Here is a 25807-nt window from a genome sequence, read left to right on the forward strand (position 1 = left end):
CTGACTCCTGGCACGCTTTCAATTTAGTGCTTTAAAATGATAAGCCGAATCGTCTAGTTCTATATACAAATCAACCGGCATGCTACTGCATGGCTGAAAGGGTCACCACAATTATGTAAAACATGAGTAATAACTATAATTGGGGTAGTTTGCTAATACAATAAAAAGCTCCGAACATGAGAAAAGTTATGCTCACAGCAGTAGCTATCACTTCTAAAGTAAGAATTCATGGATGAAATGACATGAAAAAGATGGTTATAAAATTTTAATGGAATGATAAAAGGCAAAAGTCAGCCTCTCAGCTGAATTCTTAAAATCCCTATATATCACAATCAGCTCCTTAACTGTAAAATCAATGTGGAGTATAACATGTTGTCAATGCGGCTGTCACTGGAGGGGAGACCGGCAAGTATGACAGCCACACAGCTCAGCTGGCTAGTGATGAAAATACAACCGAACAGCCCTCTCCGTGGGTGTAATTGTTTAGAGAACTCCCCTCCTGGAGCGGGGAACGGGGAACATCCTTTCTGTTCAGATCACTGATTCATATTTCAAGCTGTTTCATTACAGCATTAATAACAGAAAGTAGTTTCATTTTGGCAAATGAAATTATCTTTTATGGGAAACGATTTCGCTCATCAGCTTCAAAAATTCAGCCCCAGCTTAAAAGAGAGTAATGAGATTGTTCACGGAAGGGCCTGCTTATTTTTATACTCAGGGGTGTATACTGGGAAGGATGGGTGCGTAGGCATGTGTGTGTGTGTGTGTGTGTGTGTGAATAAATGGTTTGAATGACTCACATCTGTAGTGTGTATATAACTTTTTTCAGTCGTTTTCTTGGGTCTTCTACAACTTGTTTGCTACTAGAGTTACCGAAGGTGCCTCAGTTTTCCCGGTATGTTATTACCGCCTTGAAGCAACTTTTTGCCATTCTAATTAAAAACTCACTCTGTTCAAAAGCTCTTTTTCAGCAATATTAACTCCATAAGTGGATATCCTCTAAATCTGCCAATGAATTAAAAATCAAGGTGGCAAATAGATGGATATATAATTATACGGAGTAGTATATACCCTACGCTAATTGTTCCTGTAGCCTCTTGATACTCACTACTGAAATGTTAGCAGAAGAGTGGAGTGATGGATTCTATCCCATCTTTAATCATGAGTTTTTTTATCAATTTATTATTTATACCCCAACTACTTCCCCAAAAGATTTTTTGACAGCTCATAATAAAAGACTTAAGCAATAGGACAAGTAAAATAATGATAAAGAATACTTAATCTCTTGATGATGAAGAGGGTACAACAGTTGTATCCCAAAACAAATATTAAGAACGCGCACCGCAGCTTGGCACAAGTATGAACATTCAGCATCTTGACAACTGATGAAACAGGAAAAGACCTGTGTAACATAGGCATCGTTGCTCAATAAAAGAAACATCTGAAGACTAGAAGGTTGTTGAAATTGAAAGGATATGATGTATCGTCTGCAAGTAGGTGAACCGATACTGGGGAACTATTTTCTCTCTTTCTCCCGAGACCAGGACAGCAGAGGAAGGCTAGGAAGAGTGTTCTGACTCCCAGACTTGGGATTTGTTGTATGGTGAATGGCTATGGATTTTTCCTTGAAAGTTTGGAACAGAAGATGAAATGTGTTGATGTGAGAATTCATGATGGCAGAAAAAAGTCCTAAAAGAACTAGAGGTTCCAAATTTGGAAGAACAGTGGGCTTTCTGTTCCCAAAAGAGATTCAAGAGCTCAAGAGGGAAATTGAGGCCAGGTGGATAGAAGTTTTCATGAATCGATCCATCCTTTCAAAGGATTTTCTATGGGTCACTTTCAGCTTCTGATCTTAGGATATAAAAATGAAAATGTAAAGATAATAAATATTTGTTTTTATAAATTCTGGGAATGCAAGGATTTGAGGGGTGGAATCTATGCAACAGGAAACAAAGTATGTAGGCACAGACATACAGGGCCACTTCGCTCTCAAAATCAGCAGTTTACATTATTTACTTTGCATCAAGGATCTTCCATTGTGGGTAAAGTAGAGACCTACATCACTGCTTGAGAGGAGAAGCCTTCACAAGTTAGTATTTAAAGCAATTAGGACAGGTATTTGAATAGAAAAGCAAAATCATCGTGCAGCACCACCGAAACTTACAGTTCACATTTCTTCATTCAGTAAAATAAAATCTACTGTTACAAACCTGTGTCACTCTTATTTACAAATGTTTCTGTTTTTCTCTCACATAGAACACTCAAGATTCAGGTTGACCTTCAGTTCTAAAGCACACTGATAAAAAGATCTCTACCACGCAATATTAGTTCTAAAATTTAAATACTCTTAAGGATACAAATACACTTACTGAATGATTGGAAAATCCTGCTCTAGAAGTATCTTGATCAACCGATCAAATTTCATACCACAAGTTTCCTTCCCCTCCCTGTCACAAGGACTCGGTGTTTTACTCATTACAGGTTGTGAGAATAAGAAGGAAACGTGTTTTCCTTCTGGAATTCTATTTCTATATATCTGTCCCCCTTCATTCTGAAATAGCACATGGTTTTGGGCCAGCAGAGGTCTCTCTAATTAGAACATTCACTATCCTAGTCAAGACAGCTAAGGTTGAATCACAGGGCCAGCCAGAGGCTGCCTCTGACCAAGGCAAAGAATGAGGACTGCCTTTGGGATTTCCTTCTCTTACATCTGCCTCTCATCCTCACCCTCCTTGGCTCGTACACAGAGGCTGGAACCACGCGCAGAACATCCTGCAAGCCGCCCTGCCTGTCTCAAGTGTCAGTGGACACCTCTTACAGCAATTGCTTTTCCCGCCTTTTTCTGAACCAATGATGAGGAAGTAAATTTGAAATCTGATATTCATGTGAATTCCAAATAGAAACCATTCCCTATTTCCTCTCCTGGTGTTCTCATCCAGAAAGGCTTTCCTGATACCCCATGTTGAGGGAAATGCTCTCCTCTGGGCTTGCTCTCAGCTTTGAACACTCTAACTATGGTTTTACTCTATGTCTTTCTTGCCACCAGACAGTGGACGCCTCAAGTAAAGAAAACTCTCCTATTCATCCTTGTAATTTTCATGTCTCTTTCAGTCCCTCCTACATGGCAGGTACCCAATTAAGGTTTGCTTGGTTGTGTTTTCATGGATTTGCTTACATGAGACTCTTTTTCATCAGTTCATTAACAATTTTGGGTACCTGCTCTATATGAGACCCTCCACCAGGCACTGGAACTACAAAGATAAATGAGATGGAACCCTAGGTCCTGAGAAGTTACAATTCAGAAGGAGATATCGATGGTACACAAGTAAACACAAACCAAAATTCTAAGGTAGATATGAGGAGGGAAGGCTTCACACAGGAGGTGACGTATGAGCTGGGGCTTGATGGATGACTAGAATGTTGTCAGACAACAAACGAGGCAGAAATGTGTTCCAATACTGATTTCAATGAACATTGCAAGATCTTTCTCTTTTACTGCAGAAGAACAACTGTTGCTTTGTAAACTGCTATGAGAATCTTAAAGATGAATGAAAGGGGAAAACTGCTCCAAACTGCTAATGAGGAAAGTAAAACAGGACCCAGATACTATGATAATTTCCCTCATTGCTTCATCCTTTGCTCACAGAGCAATTTTAAGTATGGAAAAAATAACAGTAAAACCTAATACTATGAGTGAATACAATATGTTAATAGTACTGAAAACCTCACCGTGTAAGTAATAAGATACATCTTTCTATCTTTTAGCAGACGCCAGTCAAAACTCATGAACAATCAGTCTGTTAGCAAAATAATGAACACATGAAAAAACTGTCTAAGTAAATCTATAGAAACAACTGTTCAAATCCCCCAACTTTATTTAATAATGCCTCTTAGATTAACGGTTAGAAATACAAATGTGGAGTTTTTAACTACAAATTTAGTGAAATGATTCAACTTTTAGTCTTTGAAAAGTATTTGACAACTAAATGGTCATCCCTAGAAGCAATCTGGATTTTCTGTTTTGTTTTGTTTTGGGGGTAGAGAATTGATTTTTAGAAAAGAATCTCATTTTCATCAGGTTCATCTAATCGTGTATACATATATGTTTGCTGTTAAAATGACTCAAATAAAGAGATAGTCCATATTTCAGTCTTGTTAGCTAAGAAACCTTGGGAGAAATGTGAATTTTATTAGTCTAGGGAATCTACATTTTTCAAGAAAAGTGGGTTATCTTATATTTTACACAGGGCAGGATTTTAGTAGGCAAAAGAGCACACGCACATTTAAGCTGAAGTTGAAGGAGACTTTCCCTTCCAGCCAGCTACCATTTTCACATGCCTATACTGCACGGAAAACAATTTTAAGCACACAAAAGAGAGGGACAAACAATAAAATCAGAAGAGATGGTTATTTCTGGTTAAAAGATATCGAAAAGTTTCAGCTGATAGGTAAGTGTCTTCATGTTATTAATCCCATGCTCCCAAGTCTATCACAATCTTAATGCATTTTTGTAGGCTGCAGACATTCCAGGTGCTTGGACTGCCAGCAGCTTGTTCAAAAAAAAAAAAACATCATGTGTTGTTTGTATTTATCTGGTTGCAAATAGTCGAACACTACACTGACCAAGTTGGCTGGAAAAACCATCTTTCATTAACACAAGTTTAACTGGATTTAAAATATTCATAGGAAATGTGCATTATTATTATTTGGCATCAGCACACTAGATTTTTTTTTTTTTTTTTCTTGTCAGGGGGTGCGGGCGTCTCATTGCTGTGGCCTCTCCTGTTGTGGAGCACAGGCTCCTGACGCGCAGGCTCAGCGGCCATGGCTCACGGGCCCAGCTACTCCGCGGCATGCAGCACACTAGATTTTTTTTTTTTTTTTTTTTTGCAGTACGCGGGCCTCTCACTGTTGTGGCCTCTCCCGCTGCGGAGCACAGGCTCCGGATGCGCCGGCTCAGCAGCCCTGGCTCACGGGCCCAGCCGCTCCGCGGCATGTGGGATCCTCCCGGACCAGGGCACGAACCCGTGTCCTCTGCATTGTCAGGCGGACTCCCAACCACTGCGCCACCAGGGAAGCCCCCCACGCTCGATTTTTAAAACTGCATGGTACTGGATATTGGTGGCCCACTGATGTAAATGACAAATTATTTGAAAAAACACTATTAAAATTCCTCACAGGGGGCTTCCCTGGTGGCGCAGTGGTTGAGAATCTGCCTGCCAATGCAGGGAACATGGGTTCGAGCCCTGGTCCGGGAAGATCCCACATGCCGCGGAGCAACTGGGTCCGTGAGCCACAGCTACTGAGCCTGTGCGTCTGGAGCCTGTGCTCCGCAACAAGAGAGGCCACGATAGTGAGGGGCATGCGCACCGCGATGAAGAGTGGCCCCCGCTCGCCGCAACTAGAGAAAGCCCTCGCACGGAAACGAAGACCCAACACAGCCCAAAATAAATAAGTAAATTAATTAATTTAAAAAATGGTAGGGGATACACCAGAAATACATCTACGCGTGGAACAACTCCTACGGAGCACCTACTGAACGCTGGCAGAAGACCTCAGACCTCCCAAAAGGCAAGGAACCCCCCACGTACCTGGTTAGGGCAAAAGAAAAAACTAAACAGAGACAAAAGGATAGGAACGGGTCCTGCACCAGCGGAAGAGAGCTGTGAAGGAGGAAAAGTGTCCACACACTAGGAAGCCCCTTCGCGGGTGGAGACTTCGGGAGGTGGAGTGGGGGAGCTTGGGAGCCGCGGAGGAGAGCACAGCAACAGGGGTGCGGAGGGCAAAGCGGACAGATTCCAGCGCAGAGGATCGGGCCGACCGGCACTCACCAGCCGAGAGGCTTGTCTGCTCGCCCACCGGGGCGGGCGGGACTGGGAGCTGAGGCTCCGGCTTTTGTCGGAGCGCCTGGAGAGGACTGGGGTTGGCGGCGTGAACACAGCCTGCAGGGTGTTGGTGCGCCGCGGCTGGCCGAGAGAGAGTCCGGGGAGGGGTCTGGACGTGCCGAAGAGGCAAGAGACTTTTACGTCCCTCTTTGTTTCCTGGTGCACGAGGAGAGGGGATTAAGAACGCTGCTTGAGAGAGCTCCAGGGACGGGCGCGAGCCGCGGCTAAGAGTGCGGAGCCCAGAGACGGACATGGGACGCTAAGGCAGCTGCTGCCGCCGCCAGGAGGCCTGTGTGCGAACACAGGTCACTAGCCACACGCCCTTCCGGGGAGCCTGTGCAGCCCGCCACTGCCAGGGTCCCGGGATCCAGGGACGGCTCCCCCGGGAGAGCGCACGGCGCGCCTCAGGCTGCAGCGTCACGCCGGCCTCTGCCGCTGCAGGCCCGCCCCGCACTCCGTGACCCTCCCTACCCCCCCCCGGCCTGGGTGAGCCAGAGCCTCCGAATCAGCGGCTCCTTTAACCCCGTCCTGTCTGAGCAAAGAACAGACGCCCTCCTGCGACCTACACGCACAGGTGGGGCCAAATCCAAAGCTGAGCCCCTGGGAACTGTGAGAACAAAGAAGAGAAAGGGAAATCTCTCCCAGCAGCCTCAGAAGCAGCGGATTAAAGCTCTACAATCAACTTGATATACCCTGCATCTGTGGAATACCTGAATAGACAACGAATCATCCCAAATTAAGAAGCCCTGTGGATGAAAGGCTCTTGGTGCTGCAGCCAGGACTCAGTGCTGTGCCTCTGAGGTGGGAGAGCCAACTTCAGGACACTGGTCCACAAGAGGCCTCCCAGCTGCACATAATATCAAACAGCAAAAATCTTCGAGAGATCGCCATCTCAACGCCAGCACCCACCTTCACTCAACGACCAGCAAGCTACAGTGCTGGACATCCTATGCCAAACAACTAGCAAGACAGGAACACAACCCCACCCATTAGCAGAGAGGCTGCCCAAAATCATAATAAGTCTACAGACACCCCAAAACACAACACCAGACGTGGACCTGCCCACCAGAAAGACAAGATCCAGCCTCATACACCAGAACACAGGCACTAGTACCCTCCACCAGGAAGCCTACACAACCCACTGAACCAACCTTAGCCACTGGGGACAGACACAAAAAACAACAGGAACTACGAACCTTCAGCCTGCAAAAAAAAAAAAAAGGAGACCCCAAACACAGTAAGATAAGCAAAATGAAAAGACAGAAAAACACACAGCAGATGAAGGAGCAAGATAAAAACCCACCAGACCTAACAAATGAAGAGGAAATAGGCAGTCTACCTGAAAAAGAATTCAGAATAATGATAGTAAGGTTGATCCGAAATCTTGGAGATAGAATGGACAATAGAATGGACAAATTGCAAGAATCAGTTAACAAGGACCTAGAAGAACTAAAGATGAAACAAGCAACGATGAACAACACAATAAACGAAATTAAAAGTACTCTAGAGGGGATCAATAGCAGAATAACTGAGGCAGAAGAACGGATAAGTGACCTGGAAGATAAAATAGTGGAAATAACTACTGCAGAGCAGAATAAAGAAAAAAGAATGAAAAGAACTGAGGACAGTCTCAGAGACCTCTGGGACAACATTAAACGCACCAACATTCGAATTATAGGGGTTCCAGAAGAAGAAGAGAAAAAGAAAGGGACTGAGAAAATATTTGAAGAGATTATAGTTGAAAACTTCCCTAATATGGGAAAGGAAATAGTTAATCAAGTCCAGGAAGCACAGAGAGTCCCATACAGGATAAATCCAAGGAGAAATACGCCAAGACACATATTAATCAAACTGTCAAAAATTAAATACAAAGAAAACATATTAAAAGCAGCAAGGGAAAAACAACAAATAACACACAAGGGAATCCCCATAAGGTTAACAGCTGATCTTTCAGCAGAAACTCTGCAAGCCAGAAGGGAGTGGCAGGACATATTTAAAGTGATGAAGGAGAAAAACCTGCAACCAAGATTACTCTACCCAGCAAGGATCTCATTCAGATTTGATGGAGAAATTAAAACCTTTACAGACAAGCAAAAGCTGAGAGAGTTCAGCACCACCAAACCAGCTCTACAACAACTGCTAAAGGAACTTCTCTAGGCAAGAAACACAAAAGAAGGAAAGGACCTACAATAACGAACCCAAAACAATTAAGAAAATGGGAATAGGAACACACATATCGATAATTACCTTAAATGTAAATGGACTAAATGCTCCCACCAAAAGACACAGATTGGCTGAATGGATACCAAAACAAGACCCATATATTTGCTGTCTACAAGAGACCCACTTCAGACCTAGAGACACATACAGACTGAAAGTAAGGGGATGGAAAAAGGTATTTCATGCAAATGGAAACCAAAAGAAAGCTGGAGTAGCAATTCTCATATCAGACAAAATAGACTTTAAAACAAAGACTATTAGAAGAGACAAAGAAGGACACTACATAATGATCAAGGGATCAATCCAGGAGGAAGATATAACAATTGTAAATATTTATGCACCCAACAGAGGTGCACCTCAATACATAAGGCAAATACTGTCAACCATAAAAGGGGAAATCGACAGTAACACATTCATAGTAGGGGACTTTAACACCCCACTTTCACCAATGGACAGATCATCCAAAATGAAAATAAATAAGGAAACACAAGCTTTAAATGATACATTAAACAAGATGGACTTAATTGATATTTATAGGACATTCCATCCAAAAACAACAGAATACACATTTTTCTCAAGTGCTCATGGAACATTCTCCAGGATAGATCATATCCTGGGTCACAAATCAAGCCTTGGTAAATTTAAGAAAATTGAAATTGTATCAAGTTCTTTTCTGACCACAACGCCATGAGACTAGATATCAATTACAGTAAAAGATCTGTAAAAAATACAAACACATGGAGGCTAAACAATACACTACTTAATAATGAAGTGATCACTGAAGAAATCAAAGAGGAAATCAAAAAATACCTAGAGACAAATGACAATGGAGACACAACGACCCAAAATCTGTGGGATGCAGCAAAAGCAGTTCTAAGGGGGAAGTTTATAGCAATACAAGCCCACCTTAAGAAGCAGGAAACATCTCGAATAAACAACCTAACCTTGCACCTCAAGCAATTAGAGAAAGAAGGACAAAAAAACCCCAAAGCTAGCAGAAGGAAAGAAATCATAAAAATCAGATCAGAAATAAATGAAAAAGAAATGAAGGAAACAATAGCAAAGATCAATAAAACTAAAAGCTGGTTCTTTGAGAAGATAAACAAAATAGATAAACCACTAGCCAGACTCATCAAGAAAAAAAGGGAGAAGACTCAAATCAATAGAATTAGAAATGAAAAAGGAGAGGTAACAACTGACACTGCAGAAATAAAAGAGATCATGAGAGATTACTACAAGCAACTCTATGCCAATAAAATGGACAATCTGGAAGAAATGGACAAATTCTTAGAAATGCACAACCTGCCAAGACTGAATCAGGAAGAAATAGAAAATATGAACAGACCAATCACAAGCACTGAAATTGAAACTGTGATTAAAAATCTTCCAACAAACAAAAGCCCAGGACCAGATGGCTTCACAGGCGAATTCTATCAAACATTTAGAGAAGAGCTAACACCTATCCTTCTCAAACTCTTCCAAAATATAGCAGAGGGAGGAACACTCCCAAACTCCTTCTACGAGGCCACCATCACCTTGATACCAAAACCAGACAAGGATGTCACAAAGAAAGAAAACTACAGGCCAATATCACTGATGAACATAGATGCAAAAATCCTCAACAAAATACTAGCAAACAGAATCCAACAGCACATTAAAAGGATCATACACCATGATCAAGTGGGGTTTATTCCAGGAATGCAAGGATTCTTCAATATACACAAATCTATCAATGTGATAAACCATATTAACAAACTGAAGGAGAAAAACCATATGATCATCTCAATAGATGCAGAGAAAGCTTTTGACAAAATTCAACACCCATAAAAAAAAAAAAAAAAAATGGTAGGAAAATGATTACAGAGGAATGAAATATTAAAAAAAAAAAATTTCCTCACAGCCTTTTTTCTCCATCTATGAGAAACTCTCTTTGTACCCAAGCATTTGTTTCTCTGGCTCTAGGTACCTTCCTGCCTAGGTTTCTCTTTCTGCTCTCAGCTGGGTCACAGGCTTGATGAATATCATGCTCTCACGGTATCATATGAGAAATATTGCTATTGGTGACAGGTTTTTTTTGGCACCAGAATGTTTCGAGGCTTTGGCTGATGCGGAAAGGTGCCTAGCGATGGCATGAAATTTAAATGTGGGCATGAGGTGACCTCTCTGTTTCATTCTGTAAGGTGATATGTCGAATTTCTACATTGGAAATTGCACTTCGCCAATTGGGAGGTTGGTAGTTAGGATCAAGTATGAAGCGTGATACCAGCATAGAGCTGTCAGCATGGGTGGTGGTTTTTTTTTTTTTGCGGTACGCGGGCCTCTCACTGTTGTGGCTTCTCCCGTTGCGGAGCACAGGCTCCGGACGCGCAGGCTCAGCGGCCATGGCTCACGGGCCCAGCCACTCCGCGGCACGTGGGATCCTCCCGGACAGGGGCACGAACCCGTGTCCCCTGCAACGGCAGGCGGACTCTCAACCACTGTGCCACCAGGGAAGCCCCAGCATGGGTGGTTTTATAAGCAAGGCTTTGAAGCCTTGACGGAAAAACTGCTTGTGCCCAGTGCCAATCACTCGGTCTTTGTCAACTCAATTGCACATCCATTCAGAGATGGCACCCATCTCCACTGACACCCAAAATATATAGGACACTGTTATCATGTCTCAGGGGCGAGCATGCACTGGTAACTTAACCTGGAGGGGCAGACAGTCAGCCTTTGGCCCTTTGCTGATGTGTGTGACATCACGCGTGAAGCAGAGGAAGAAGCCATCTGTCTTGGTGAAAGGATTTCAATGAAAATGAACACTGGGTTAATACCTGCTACACAATCAAGTGTTACTAATTCTTAATGAAGGAAGATGAAGGGTTAACACTATTGCCCTTGAACCCAGTCCCTAAAAACATCACAAAGACAGCAGTGTCTCCATGCATGAAAATTCTAACCACATTGAGTCTGTAAGACTTGTTTTATGGTAAGATGAGGCAGGAGAGGAATTTGCTCAACAGAGGCTGCTGTACTAATTGGTACTTTACAATGTTTGGGAATTTATTTATGTAGGAGATCCTGACCCCTATTCAATAAAGATCACCACGGAGGAAATCCGAGCGTTGCCCCCTGTCTATGGGAATAGAAATTGTGGTGCGAAAAAAAGGAGACATTTTCTCTCCTCTTCCAGTGTGGCATTCTATGGAGTCATCACCTCTGCAGTGGTGAATAATTATTTTTAGTTAACCTCTACTGAGGGCCAAGCAAGTATGCTCTATCTAAGGAGATTAGAAATTTATCTTCAGTTGTTTTTTTTTTTAAAAAAATGTTTCTTCAAAAATCTATTTTGGGTGGGAGCTCTCTGGTTCATACATCTGTATACAGTTGGTGTTCATGCTGTCAGAGTCCCCAGAATGAAGGTAACGTTCCCTCTAAAAGGGGTGTAGGCGCGTTGAGTGGTGCATAAATGCTTTCTGGGCTTTGTGTGTCGTTTATTGCACTCTGCTGATAATTTACTAAATGGTACCCTTGAGAGGAAAGAACTGGATGTGTCCTTGTAAAATACCAAACTTGCTCCCTGGGAATAATTACAAATTGGGAGAAATGGATGAACTATTATATATTATTGTTCATATATTTTTTTAATGTAAGCATTAAGGAAGGTAGATAGGCCTGATTCCATCTCAGTTGATATCTTGTTCTCACTAAAATAATATAATTAAGGATATTGTAGACATAAAAGAATCAATTTCATATACAATTGATATTGTTGCAAATACCGTGCCTTTTGAGATTAATATCCAGCCTTTTGAAAGTCACTTGGGTCCTCATTGAATATAGAGCCAGAATGGCAATTGGCCAACAGGGCAACATCTTCTAAGAGGCCTCTGATTAAAAGACTTGACAAGATTAACCCTAAAAACCTCATTGTTCAAAGATACAGTGTCCTCCTTCACTCTGTGTAGCTTGATTTAATTTCTAAATTTTCTAAAAAATTATACTTCCATATATATACTTTTTAAGAAGTAATTTGTATAAAACTCAATTGATTGCCATGCATTTATTTTCTCTATATAACCGACTAAAAAACATATACATGCAAACAAACACTTCCATGAAAAACTAGAAAATTCTCTGTACTGGTTGAATAAGACAATCCCAATGTACTCTTTGTAATCCATGCAGAATGACTGTTATCAGATTATACTCCTCTATTCTGGAGGCTGTCTTTCAGGTATGAGTAAAAGTACAATGGAATCTGTTTCCAGAAAAAAAGTATAATGACCTCTAAGTAATTTAATGAAGTAAGGTCCATATTCCACGTTCTTCTGCAGAGAACACTTGTAATATTCGGTCATAGAGTAGAAAAGGATAACCTTTCTCCTTCAGGACACCTAGATGTACCCTGAAGGACTGAGTGGGTCCATATCATAATTTATTGTGAATTACATATTCCGGTTTGTAGGCCTAACCCTCCAAGCCCCCATTTTTCTTCTTTCTGGAAACTTTGACCATTCTTGTCCTGGAAAAGATTACTGTCCCTCAACATCAAGAAAATAGAGGAGGCTTATTTCTTTGTTTTGGAAAAATTGAAGACTTTAAGACTTCCTAATATAGAGAATATCTGGCTGTGTGTTTTTCAGACCACTTACTGTCCTCTGCGGTGATGAACAGAATCCAAGAACTATGTGCACTGCCAAATCCATTGGAGACCACCAACCGAAATTCGTACTCTGTGTACGGTTGGAGATCTCTCACTTCATAGCTTAACGATGCAGAAGGATCGGAAAACAACCTATATGGAAAAGAAATTCTAAAATTAAGAAGCTTTAGACATTCAAAGGAATAAAAAACAAGTACAATCTTAAAGAATTTTCAGGGAATGTCAACATACCTCTCAGTGCTGCAGTTTTCTGTCATTGCGTGGTATCTCTTTTAAAATAAGCAGTCCTTTGGCTAAGGGTTTGTATTATTGCATTTATATGAGATGTAAATTCTAGTAGTAGCCTGGAGTGAATTCTAGTCTAGTATTGAGACTGATTGGCACATGGAATTTGTAGAATAAGTATTATACTTTTGTAGCCATAGTCAGACAGCAGATTTTGTGGGGTTCAGGTGTGTGCCTGCTCTTGGCAATACACGTGCTCATGAAAAGTTAAGGGTGAAGGAATCTTACTTTAAGCCTCTATAAATGAAAAATTTGCAAAGCAAATAATGATCTCCTAGGGTGTTGCTTTTTGTTTGTTTGTCTGAACTTTGGAAAGGAGGTTTTTATTTGTTGCCAGTAAGAACTGACTTATTGTTAAAAATTTAAGATATAGTGAATTTATGGCTACGTTGTAAAACCCGGGTGACTGTTAGAAGGGATGGACGAAGTAGAATGCTTACTCTAGAAACCAGTGGGTGGAGTTGCCGGGCCTCATCTGGAGTTGGTATCTGGGAGAGCCGGGGGCGTTGTTCCGAGCTGGTGTAGACCAGACAACCTGAAGACTGGTTGGAGTGGCAGATGAAAGCCTCGGAGGCAGCACGCCATCTGGAGCTGTCGAAAAACACAGATGAATTAGAGCAGAGAAAACTGTGGAGAACATATGCTGGATGGAATCGAAATGCTCCATATACTGGAAAAACTGTTCCTCAGGATCAACAACAATGTTAAACATGGTCCATTTAATTTAACATTTTCATTCCGGAACTACTGGACTTCCTTATTGTTCATTTCAACACAATTACATGAGTATTTCCATCTTAAAAGCCACCCCCCCCCCCGCCCCCGCAAACAGCAAGACAGATGAGCAGGCAGCACATCCCCACCTGTACTTCTGTTTCCCTAATTGAAAACATGGAGGGGATTTAATGAAGCAAATATTAAAGTACCTTTTTAATTTAACTCTTTGTTCAACAATCAAGCAACTGAACAGTGAAGGAGTCCGGATCTTTTATTTCTTCCACTGATGTCACCCATTGTTTCCTTAATCACACCACGACCATGAACACAACTGGATTTTTTTTTTTTTTTGAGGAAGGTTTATTAAAATTGTATTTTTCTACAAAGAAAGTAGCACATTCCAGCCTTAATTCTCACTTATGAAAATATAAAAACTAAGCTTCTTTCCTCATGTGTTTTATACAGTTGGTTGCCCGTTCTCACAGCGATGCTGCCTTTATTCAAATATGTTACAAGTCGGGGCATAGACTTTTTCTAGTCTAGTGGAATCTCTGGCAAATTCTTCCTGAAGTCAGCATACTTGCTTGATATAATCTGTTAGGGAAATCTATCTGGATAGTTGTAGAAGGCCTAAAAGAAATGAGTGAAGCCTATTCTATTAAGAAATTAAAATTTAAAAATGGACCAGAAGACTTTGGCTATTAAATAAATTTTTCCAACAGGTATAACTTGAATGAACGTCTCATATCAGAGTGTGTTCCAAAGCTAGTCAGAAACTCAAAAACAAATTAAGCACAGTTCTGTGCCTTTGGGAAAATTACCAGGGAACTCTGAGCTTATGTTTCCTGTCTTTAAAACGGGGATAGTATTTTGCCTTTTTAGGATTGCTGTGAAGACCAGAGACAATGTAAATAAAGGACCTTTTATGGGGTCCTGGTAATTATTAATTGTTAGCTATTGTTATTATACTGGACTAATCCGAACTTCCCTTAGCATAATTTAAGTACTACTATAATGCAATTTTTGATTATTGTAATATAAGTTCTTATTGACCAAGGATTACTAGAGGCCATTGCTGAAGGAGGAGAAGGAATCAAAACAATGAAAACAGCTATCAGGATTCATTTTCAACTTCCGTTTATACATAACTTGATGTAGTGTGTGACTTTTATATACCCTCCAATTTGGGAGAACTGTCTTATGAACTATGAAGCTAGTGAATGGCCATTGATGAGAATGGAAGAATTAGATTCTGTGTCTCATCAGTCTGTTGTAAGGGTTCTGAATTCATCGATACTTCACTAATTTATTCAGTAAACATTTATTGAGCCTCTACTCTGTGCAAAGTAGTGTTCTTTGTGTGGAGGGTTAATAACACTGAGTCAACCCTCAGTTGACATGACCCCTGACCCTACGGAACTTATGTAATCGGAGAGAGCGAGCGATGAACAAATAGATACCGATGACCCTACCAGATGGCACTAAGTGCTCAGGTGAAGACTAGCGCAGGGTAAGTGGAGAGAAAGTGAAAAGGAGTGAAGATTTTGGTTATTACACAACAATTCAGATTAGACAGGAGAGCCATAGGAAGAACACGTCATTAGGTGACATTAGAGCAGAGACCTCAGTAACGTAAGGAGGTGGTCATGAGAATGTCTACCTGAATGTCTACCTGCCGTGTGGAGGAGCAGCAATCCAGCCAAAGAGCAGGCAGGGCAAAGGCAGCGAGGAAGGGAAAGCACTGGCTGTGTGTAAGGAACAGTGGAAAGAAACCAGCGCGACTGAAACTAACTCAGGAGAGGAAGAAGAAGAGAGGAAAAGCTGGAGAGCTAGGCTCGGTCTAGATACCTCTAGAACCTTCTTAGGGCTACACCTTGAAAGTCAAAGTCAAAGGCTTTGGACTCCATTTTAAATGGGGTTGGGAGCCACGGCAGGGTCTTAATCAAGGAAATGTCATGATTCTAAACAAATAAAGGCCACTCTGGCTAAGTAAGAGTGACTTTCTAAGTTGAAGAGAGAGGGAATTATTTAACAAGCAAAAGCTTTTCTTTCTAAATTTTGGAAGTATAGTTTTAACATCCGTTACAACTCATCACAATTATTCCTCAATCACAATCATATAATTATACAGATTTGGTAATTATTGATCAGGGTAGATAAGCAAAGAGACAGACACAACTGAACTAAAATAAAATGTCTACTCTGATTCCCTGTGGAAAAAAAGCAATAAACAAATACAAATCTCTCTCTTTTTTTAAATTTACAATTAAAAAATTATTTATTTTGGTTAGTAAGTTGAAAAAATTTACACTTCTTACATAAATCTAAATATTTTAGGGAGCTAGATAATGTTAGTTTTCCAAAGGAGACTGGATTTAGGAGTCAGATAGCTAAAGTTTCAAATCTCATCCTCACCAATTCAGTTCACAAAATTCAAAGCTGATTACATTTTGGCAAGTTCTTAACCTCACTGATGTAAAGTCATTTCATTTATAAGTGTATGTCCAATAATACTGACTCTGTAGAGTTTTTAAAGAAGTTAAATTTGTAGCAATTAACTAAAATGGTGCAAGGAGCACAGTTTACTTCTTGGTAAATTTTGGTGTATGTACACTTGTGAAGTCACAGATTTTTGTCCCAGGACGGTAATGTGTATATAGATAGACAGATAGATAGATATGTAGATAGATAGATCAAGGTAATAAGCTTTAGTGAAATTAATGAGTAAAATTAACAAAAGAAGTTTTAAATAGAGCCACACTTAAAGAATCTGCAAATTGTTTTTCTTGGTCCAGGCACAGATTAATAAATTAAATGCTCATCAGTAAGAAGAATAAATGCCAAAAGAATAGTTACCTGCTAATGAAAAATTAATCTGCATTTGATAATTTCTTTAAACACTTAAGCAATAATTTCATTGAGATTTCTTTATAATGGTACAACCTCTACCTTAAACACTGGATCAAATATTCATAAACCATGAATTATGATAGTGTGGCTAACCAATTAAATATCTGAACTTGCAATAAATTAAAACTTCATATGCTTCTTAATTTCAAATAACCTTCAAGTTGCCTTCAGAAAGGCAAGATCAAGGACTTTTTTTTAGAGTAACTAAATGTTTAGAGACAGTGAATACAAATTGTTAATCTTTTTATGAAAATTTTCCATAATAAAAATTATTTTTAGGTAATAGGAACTCAATTTAATAGAATATCTGCTCCTGCAATAAGTTTAAAATATCTTAAAGAAAATTCTTTTTAAATGTTATGATTTTTAGGGAAAATAAAAATGTGTTGCAGTAGGTCACAGGTTTTAAGATACATATAATTTATTTCAACTTGCTATTAGCTTTATGTCTTTCACATCCACATGTGGTAGGGAAACTGGATATAGTGTTTTATGACAAAATAAATTTTCAGAAAAATGTATAATCTTAATTTTACAAGGTATAAATTTACTCATTCCCTAAATTATAACCTTTCAGTTTGAATCGGGCTTGAGTTGTCAGAATACCACTTTACACACAAAAAGCTAAGTCAGGGAGGCATGGGGAGAAGGCTGGAAGCAGGGAAGTTACCTATTGCAGTCATCCAGGCTAGCAGATGACAGCAGCTTACATGCAAGTACCAGCAGTGGAGATGGGGGCGTTAGTCTGCGGTTCAGTTGACTGTGGCATGTGTCGCTGATAGACAATAAAGGAGTCAAAGGTGATGCCAATGTGTTTGGCCCAAGCACCCAGGTGACTGGCACCTGAGAGGAGAAATGGGATAGGAAGGGGATCAAGAGTTCTCTTTCATCCACATTACATTAGAGAGGTTTACTACACAACTACAGTGGCTACACCAAGGACGAAGTGGCAGATATGAGTCTGGATAAGAACTGTGGATCAATGTCCGTGTGGTATTTCATGGCCGAGATGTGATGAAATAAACGAGAGGGTGAGTGTAAATAGAGCGAATGTAGAAGAGGTCTGAGCAGTGAGGTCTGGGGTCCTCCAAACTTTTGAGGGGTTGGGGGAGGGGGAGGTCTCTGCAACAAAGGAGATTTACTTATAGGAGTGAGCCCTGAGGTAGGGGAGAAGCTAAGAGAAGACGCATTTTGGTGAAGAAAGCATCTCCGAAAGGAAGGCCTGATCGACTCCGTCAAATGTGCTGAGTTTCAGGAAGGAAGAGACTAAGAATTAAGCTTTGTCTTTGGCCAAGTGGACGTGACCTTGTCAAGAACACACAGTTCAGTGGTCGGCGTGGCAGTTTGATTCGGGGAAAACTGAAAAGGGAATGAGAGAGGAGGCAATGAGTGGGTAGAGTGAGCCTAGAAGACTCCTGAGGGATTTTGTTCTAAAGGGGAGAAGAAAATGCGGAAACACTTAGAGAAGCTTCTGGTATCAGAGGAAGGCTTTCTAAACACTGGGAGAGGTTGCAGCATTTGCATGCTTCTTGGAATGACCCAGAAGAGATTAGGGGGAATGATGATGTAGGAGAAGGAAGAATAATTAATTGCCAAAGCAAAGTCCTCGTGTGTGTGTGAGAGAGAGAGGCAAGCCAAGGCACGAGCCAACTGAATTGAGAGCTGGTGCACGTGGGCTGTCGAATAGAGCAGGGACAGCCCACCACTGTGCAGAAGTGAATACAGACCCAGGCTGCAGATGTAGAGTTAGGTAGATCTGGTGATGGGAAAACAGCAAATGTCTCTTCTGATGGCATCCGTTTTCCCAGGGAGCAAAATAAAAGCAAAGGCGTCCGCTCTGTGCCAAAGTGTGGGAGTGAACTGGTTGCTTGAACAGAGAAGAAATGGTATGAAGTAGTTCTCTCGGGTAGTGGAAATAGGACATACCTAGGAAAGGCAATAATGTGGCTGTCCAGGGCCAGATACCCAGTAACTTAACTATAAATCTTTGGATTGAGGGACATTCGCTGCCAAAGACTTTTTAATTGATATTTTGTCTGTGAGTACAAATACTTATAACCATGCTGATTTCTTATTTGATATATATTCTTTCATTGATGTATAACAAATGCACACATATCAGAAGAGCCTGGGCAAAAAGTAACGTGCAAATTGCATATAATGTATAACATATAAAACCATGTCCCTCATTTGATTGTTTTTTGTCTAACTTTTCTGTCAAGGAATATAATATCACTGACAATCCAAATTCGGAATAAGAATCCGCTCTGATAAGTCATCAGCATGAAAAAAATTAGAGTTTTAAATATTTACACAAAACCCCTTCAAGTGTTAAAAACTGCATTACCATGCTGTCGGGAAAGAAAAAATGCCCAGAAGATGCTCCATAATAATAATAATAAAGTATCTTGGATTCTCTTTTGAGTGATAACAAGAAAATGTGCTCCGTTAAATTGGTCACACTCCAATTATATAAAATCCCCAAATATTTCCAAACAAAGCGATCATCTTCAATTATTGACATATAACTATTCATTCTACATGCTTTCAGTAACACTGAGTTCTGGCAACGTTTTTTCCCCTCCAGTTAACCCCTTTTATCCTAGACCTATTCCTCTGAGGGTCTTTAGCATTAAAGCAATAACTGGGAACTAGCCGTAATTCCACCCCTGGTTTCTTAACGCAAGAGCCATGTATCTATCAGCTTGATATACTGTCTCCAAGATGCTATGTTGCTCAAAAAGCTTCTCTCAAGTTTAATACGACCCTCGCGAGGCAAACACTCCACAACCTCATGAATCAACCCATCCCGTCCAGTAAATACTAATTCTACAAACGCAACTGGGCTACCTCAATCTATAAATTCAAAGGAAGGTTTGAATTCAATTTAACCTTTTTTGGAAGGCAAAATGCATATAGAACATTAAGCAACAAATTAAATCACAGAGTGGACGAGTCTAGATGGCATAATCTTTTGAATGTCTGATTGCATTAAACTTTTGTATGATGTACACTTGTAGACGCTTCCCTAAACAAACAAACAACATGCCCCAAACATTTGCTCCATACAGATTTATAGAACTCTTGGGAGGAACTCTAGAAAGCAAAAACAGAGGCTTTCTTTTCACGTGGCCAGTGACTACCAAAGCTATAGTGACCAGAAGAAGAAATTTGTGGGGAAGAAATGAATTCACGTATTTTGCACATTCACATCCAAATATGCTTCACACACACACCAATGTCTCAGGACAGCCCACCAACTTGTTACTACTACAGTGTGATGTGGGGGTGTATGAGTGTGCATTTCAAAATACTGGAATAAGATGCTGCATTAAGGTATCAAAGAAGTCTATAGTGTTTTGTATGAAATTCACACCTGTAATAAAGGATATTGAATGCCACTCTGCACAAGGTTCTTTGCTGGGCGTAGGGAAAGGGCAGAATAAATAGAAAGGGGGATTAGATCACCAACTTTTTACTTAACAGAGAGACAAGACATGAGTCAAATAACACAGAATGTGTACAGAGCATAAAAGAGGTGTAAGTGCTTCAGGAGTTTTAGAAGTTAGAAATTCACAACCAACTACGCGCTGGACCTTGGCTTTCAGAGGAACAGACAGGGTCATGGGGCATTGGTAAGTAGGTCACGTGGAGTCACCATGTCCTCAGCCTAGTTCCAGGGCCCCAAGACTCTCATCACCTCCGCTCGTGTTCCTTCCAAGCAGATGTCATGCTTTCTACTGGTTTCACTTAAAATCTGACTTCAGCCCAGCTCACACTACTCTCTCATTTCAGAGATTAGGTGGTTGGCATCCTCATTTAGGTTTCCCTGTTAACATAAGAGAAACCACGGCCTTTCATCTATATACATCCTGGCTGCATCACTGAATAGCCTGGCACATGGTCAAAAGTCCCTGGATTACACATTTTCCTCTCATTTTCTGAAACAGTTACATACGAGCAAGGATTTTAAATTCTAGTTTCCAGAATGGAAAATTAAAGTTCAGACACATCTATTGAGTCGTTGAGTCATAAACAAATTGAAAACAGAAGGCAAGACTCCATTTCCCGTCACTAAACCATATGTCATTAAAAAAGATATTAATTATGAGGAATATGCAGATGTGCTAACAAATGGACAGTCAACCTTGAGCGCAAGGATGCACAAATAGAGCAGCATGAAACAGTGACAAGTAGGTTAAAGCAGATTTGATGTTAGCGAAAGAGACTCTCATAAGAGTTACCTTTTGGAACACATACTGTGTGCCAGGTTCTTTTACATGATTATTTCCAATCCTCAGAATCACAGGACAAAATTGTCGTGTTATCTCTCTGTAGTATTAGATAAAGCATTTGAGGTTCAGGGGGGCTCATATTTTATCTCAAATCACAAAACTGGTTACTGGCAGAGTGAGGATTTAAACTGGGACTGGTTAAGTTCAAGGGCAGTGCTCTTAATTTTATACCACAAAACAGCATGTTATAGTAGGTGATTTATAAGAGAGAATAAATATTAAACACATTAAACAAATAGGAAAAAAACCATTTACAATATTAAACAGATTCGTTTTCGTAAAGGTTGGATTTATTTTCTGTCCAAGTCATATTCTTCAGAAGTACTTTCTGGTCTTATTTCTTTATCATAGCATCTCATTATCTATGAGGAACTTCACACAGAACTACTAGTATGAATCTGCTAGTTCTCAAGAACGAGTCAAAGCCCACAGAAATTCAATGAAATGCAACGTGGAGAGCTCGTTACATTAGTAAGAGAAACAGATTTGGGAAAATTAAATGTTATCTAGAGGCGTGTCATGGAAGTGATCTTTGACCACAGAATGGTCAAAGCATTTCAAATTTGGAGGGCAGATAGCTTAAACGCTACCAAGTCTAACTTCCCACCAAATAAAGGATTCTTGCCTAAAACATCCCAAACAAGTGACATTCAGGTGTCTGTTCATTACCAGTGATAGGAAAATAGTTGCTTTGTAAGTCACCCCATTATATTATTGTTCTTCTTGTTGGCTAGTTCTTTCTGAGGGAGAGCTAGAAACTATATTATTTCTACAAAACTTAGGCTGAATATAATCTTTTGCCCATATCGGCACCTTCTGAGAGCAAAAACGGGACTGTAAATAACCAACATGGGTGAATTGAGCGGCAGCAGGCATGAATTGGGACCATCTTGGGCAGTGGGTACATGTGGTTGTTTGTGCTAATGACACTGAACTCTTTGGGACCTTGTCTGAGTCACGCTGATCCCCGAGAACAAGCCATCACTACCGTTAGGGATAGAACTTCAGGCATTTTTAACTAGTCATCCTCTTTTCCACTAAATTTCCCCATTTCCGGTTAAACATCTCTGCTCCCTCCAATGAGTTTCATATAAGAGGATTCCTCAACCACTATCTAGCCTTGTTAACTGATTTGGATGTGTTCCATTTTGATAATGTCCTTTCAAACCATCAAGGCTTATACCTAAACTAAACCCTCCCTTGTGCATCGTGACCAGGGCAGGACACAGGCATACTCTGACTTTCCTTCCTTCAAGTGACGTGGCTGAAACCTCACTGAGCATCTGAATTTTGGCCTGCTTGACACTGGAGTTCATCACTGTCATTCAGATTGGCTATGTGGTTGATTCAAAACGGTCTTCGGATAGCTAAAGATGTCAGATCAATGATTTTTCAATGGACACAAAGAATCTCGGAGGAATGTTATTAAAGAAGCAAAGTATTTAAGTAGATATCATAGTGCCTAGGACAGTGCTTTGTATATGAAAGACGTCCTGTAAAAATGGACAGAATAAATGGGTGAATAAATGGATAAAGGATGAGTTGGTAAGAAGAAAGATGTGCAGGAAGAAATCTTTAACCTAGGACCCTAATAATTGGTAGGATCCAGACCATATTTCCCATTTACAAATACAGACTCAATTATCTGAAAATGAATGCTTTTTTCAACATAAAAGAGATTAATTGCTTGGAAAATAACTAACACAGCAAACATCAAATTAGATATGAAATACCACTTTACAAAACATTCATTTTATCACTGATTTCTGTCAATGTCTCTGTTTCACAGATGTGAAAACTGAGGTTAGAAAAAGTTAAGCAACATGTCTGAAGTACATGACTAGTAAACAGCATCCTATAGTTTCATACATGTCTCTTTCATTTCCTAGACCATAATTCATCTCTCAACACCAAGGTGAAGCTTAAATTTAAGTCTAGCCATTGCTTTTCCCTGTAGTACGCCAAAGTAATAGTAATATAAGTAAGCTACTTTGAGAGCAGAGATCTTTTCACTTCTTTTTGTAAACTTTAGAGCACTTAAATTTTGAGAATTCAATATTGCTCATCAAATAAATATTAAAGAAATGCTAAAATTTAGTTCTTGCAGAACAGAGCCCCCTTTTAAAAGCATGTATTTTTCTAACTATAAAATAACGCATGTTCATGGTAGAAACTTTGAAAATTACCAAGCAAATGAAGAAAAGTTATCCATAATTACACTACACAGAAATAGCCATTGTTATACTACTATAGACTCTTTCTTGCCTTTCTTCTCTCTGTATATATAGTTAAATATATATATAACATATCATTTGAAATGATTATGCTGCATATTTTTAATATGTTATTTTGTAAACTTTGCGCACTTTACAGTGTATAGTGAAAACTCCCTCTGTCATTAGTTTTTAGTAACATAACTTTTCAAAATAATTGCATGTAACATTTTTATAAATGTAGAGTTTTCACTTAAAGCTGATATTGATATAGAATGATATCATTTTCAGTATCATAAATAATATTCAGAGTATCCTAATAAATGCACATTTTGTTTTGCTTTTTAGAATTGTTGAGTCAATAGGAATGAATATTACCACCATTTCAGATATAAGCTGACAAACTGCTTTTCAGAAAGTTGTGTTTTTTATACTCCTATAGTAAGGTATGAATGATTCATTTCCCAGTATCCCCATAGAAATAAGAATTTCATATATGTGTGTATTTATGTATACCTATGCATATATAATACACAATAATGTAACTATAGCATTAGAAACATTGTTATATAATTATATGTTATATAAAATACACATATTATAATAATACAAAATATATACATTTAAAATTATATTACATAACTATGTTGTATAATTACAACATAGTTATATACAATATACAAATTTAATATTTTAGATATATTATAAGATAATGATATGATATAATTACATATAATTTATATAAAGTATGTATATATATAAAATATATAACCTATTAAGTCAGCAAATAATTAAAAGGCAACTACTTATATGCCAGGCACTGTCCTATGCTCTGGGAATATAGTGATGGACAAATTAAAACAGTTTTATTAAGGAGAGAGAGACAATTAAAAAAAAAGAAATAGAATCATTTCTTTCTTCCCCCCCACTTTTTATGAGTTCTTTTTTTTCCCCAGCTTTATCAAGGTATAATTGACAAATAAAACTGTATATTTAAAGTATACGGTGGGATGAATTGACAGATGTAGACACTGTGAAGTGATTAACACAAACAAGTTAATTAACACGTCCATCGCCTCACAGTTACCTTTTGTGTGTGTGTGTGTGTGTGTGTGTGTGTGTGTGGTGAGAACATTTTAGCAAATAAAAAGTAGTTCTAATGTAAGGGATGGGAATGATGAGGGAGGAGGTGAGGGCAAAGCTGATACTTTAGGTGGGGTAGGGGGGAGATCATATTTGAGCTGAGACTTATGAATCACTGGGGGACGCACATCTCAGGCTGGCCCAAGACAGGGGAACGCTTGGCCTGAGCCTTGAAGGCGGTGTGGCTTGAGCACAGCGAGAGAGGCAGAAACTGGGAAGAAAAATGTACAGAGGATTTGGTGATGGAACAGAGGTGGGGATGCAGAGGGAGAAAGAAGCCTGGATCCTAAATTTCAGGTCAGAGTGACTAACTAAGATGAGATCGTTTTCTGAGATGGGTCTACTGGGGAGGAGTATTTGGTATGCATTCATTTGACCTTATAATTGGACCATGAATTAGAAGGTGTGAGTATTGCATTACTTTTACACTTCCTTGTGATTGCTCTAAGTGCCAGGCTGGGACTCAGTCATGGGTATTTTGATTTAAAACTCCATCTTTTTTCTTGTTTACCATGCAGCCTCCTGAGAACCCACTTCCTGGTTCATGGGTGGTAACTTCTTGCTGTGTCTTCACATGGTGGAAGGGGGCAAGGGCGCTTTTGGGAGCCTCTTTTATAAGGGTACCAATCCCATTCATGAGGGCCCCACCCTCATGACTTCCCAAGGTCCCACCTCCTAACACCATCACATTGGGGTATAAGGTTTCAACTTATGAACTTGAGGATGACACAAACATTCAGACCATAGCAGATAAGTGACTTGCACAAGTGCATATAGCTAATAAGTGGTTGAACTGCTGTTTGAAACTAGCAACTTGTCTCTAAAACCTGAACTCCTAACTGTTATTTTAAGCAATGCCTTTTAAAGCTAACACATATATATGGAATTTAAGAAAAAAAAATGTCATGAATAACCTAGGGGTAAGACAGGAATAAAGACACAGCCCTACTAGAGAATGGACCTGAGGATATGGGGAGGGGGAAGGGTAAGCTGTGACAAAGCGAGAGAGAGGCATGGACGTATATACACTACCAAACGTAAGGTAGATAGCTAGTGGGAAGCAGCTGCATAACACAGGGAGATCAGCTCAGTGCTTTGTGACCGCCTGGAGGGGTGGGATAGAGAGGGTGGGAAGAAGGGAGATGCAGGAGGGAAGAGATATGGGAACATATGTATATGTATAACTGATTCACTTTGTTATAAAGCAGAAACTAACACACCATTGTAAAGCAATTATACTCCAATAAAGATGTAAAAAAAAAAGACATGAAGACCCAACACAGCCAAAAAAAATAAATAAATAAAATTAATTAATTAAAAAAACAACAAAAAAGTGACTCAGTAAGCCAGAATCTTGCCCCTACTCAACACACAGAAAGGGTTTTGCCTCCTTTCCCTGCTTCTTTCCCATCTGTCCTCAGGAGTCCAAAGAACCAATTCTGAGTGTGGGTATTGCTTTGAGGATTGGAGAAATCTTACAGCTAGGAGGTTTGG

At 39.8% G+C, this 25807-nt stretch overlaps 1 protein-coding gene across 1 annotated transcript in view; it reads right to left on the reverse strand.

Annotated features, from left to right (window-relative positions):
- The window catches only part of USH2A (usherin), a 784083-nt gene that overhangs the window by 281469 nt on the left and 476807 nt on the right, over nt 1-25807 (reverse strand). The window contains exons 38-39 of the mRNA XM_019920609.2: nt 13476-13626; nt 12740-12882 (exon numbers count right to left, since the gene is read on the reverse strand). Of these exons, the coding sequence (XP_019776168.2) occupies nt 12740-12882; nt 13476-13626 (294 nt within the window). The remainder of the gene's footprint in view (nt 1-12739; nt 12883-13475; nt 13627-25807) is intronic.

The sequence above is a fragment of the Tursiops truncatus genome, chromosome 1 (genome assembly GCF_011762595.2).
Source record: "Tursiops truncatus isolate mTurTru1 chromosome 1, mTurTru1.mat.Y, whole genome shotgun sequence".
In the NCBI taxonomy this organism is placed as follows: Eukaryota; Metazoa; Chordata; class Mammalia; order Artiodactyla; family Delphinidae; genus Tursiops; species Tursiops truncatus.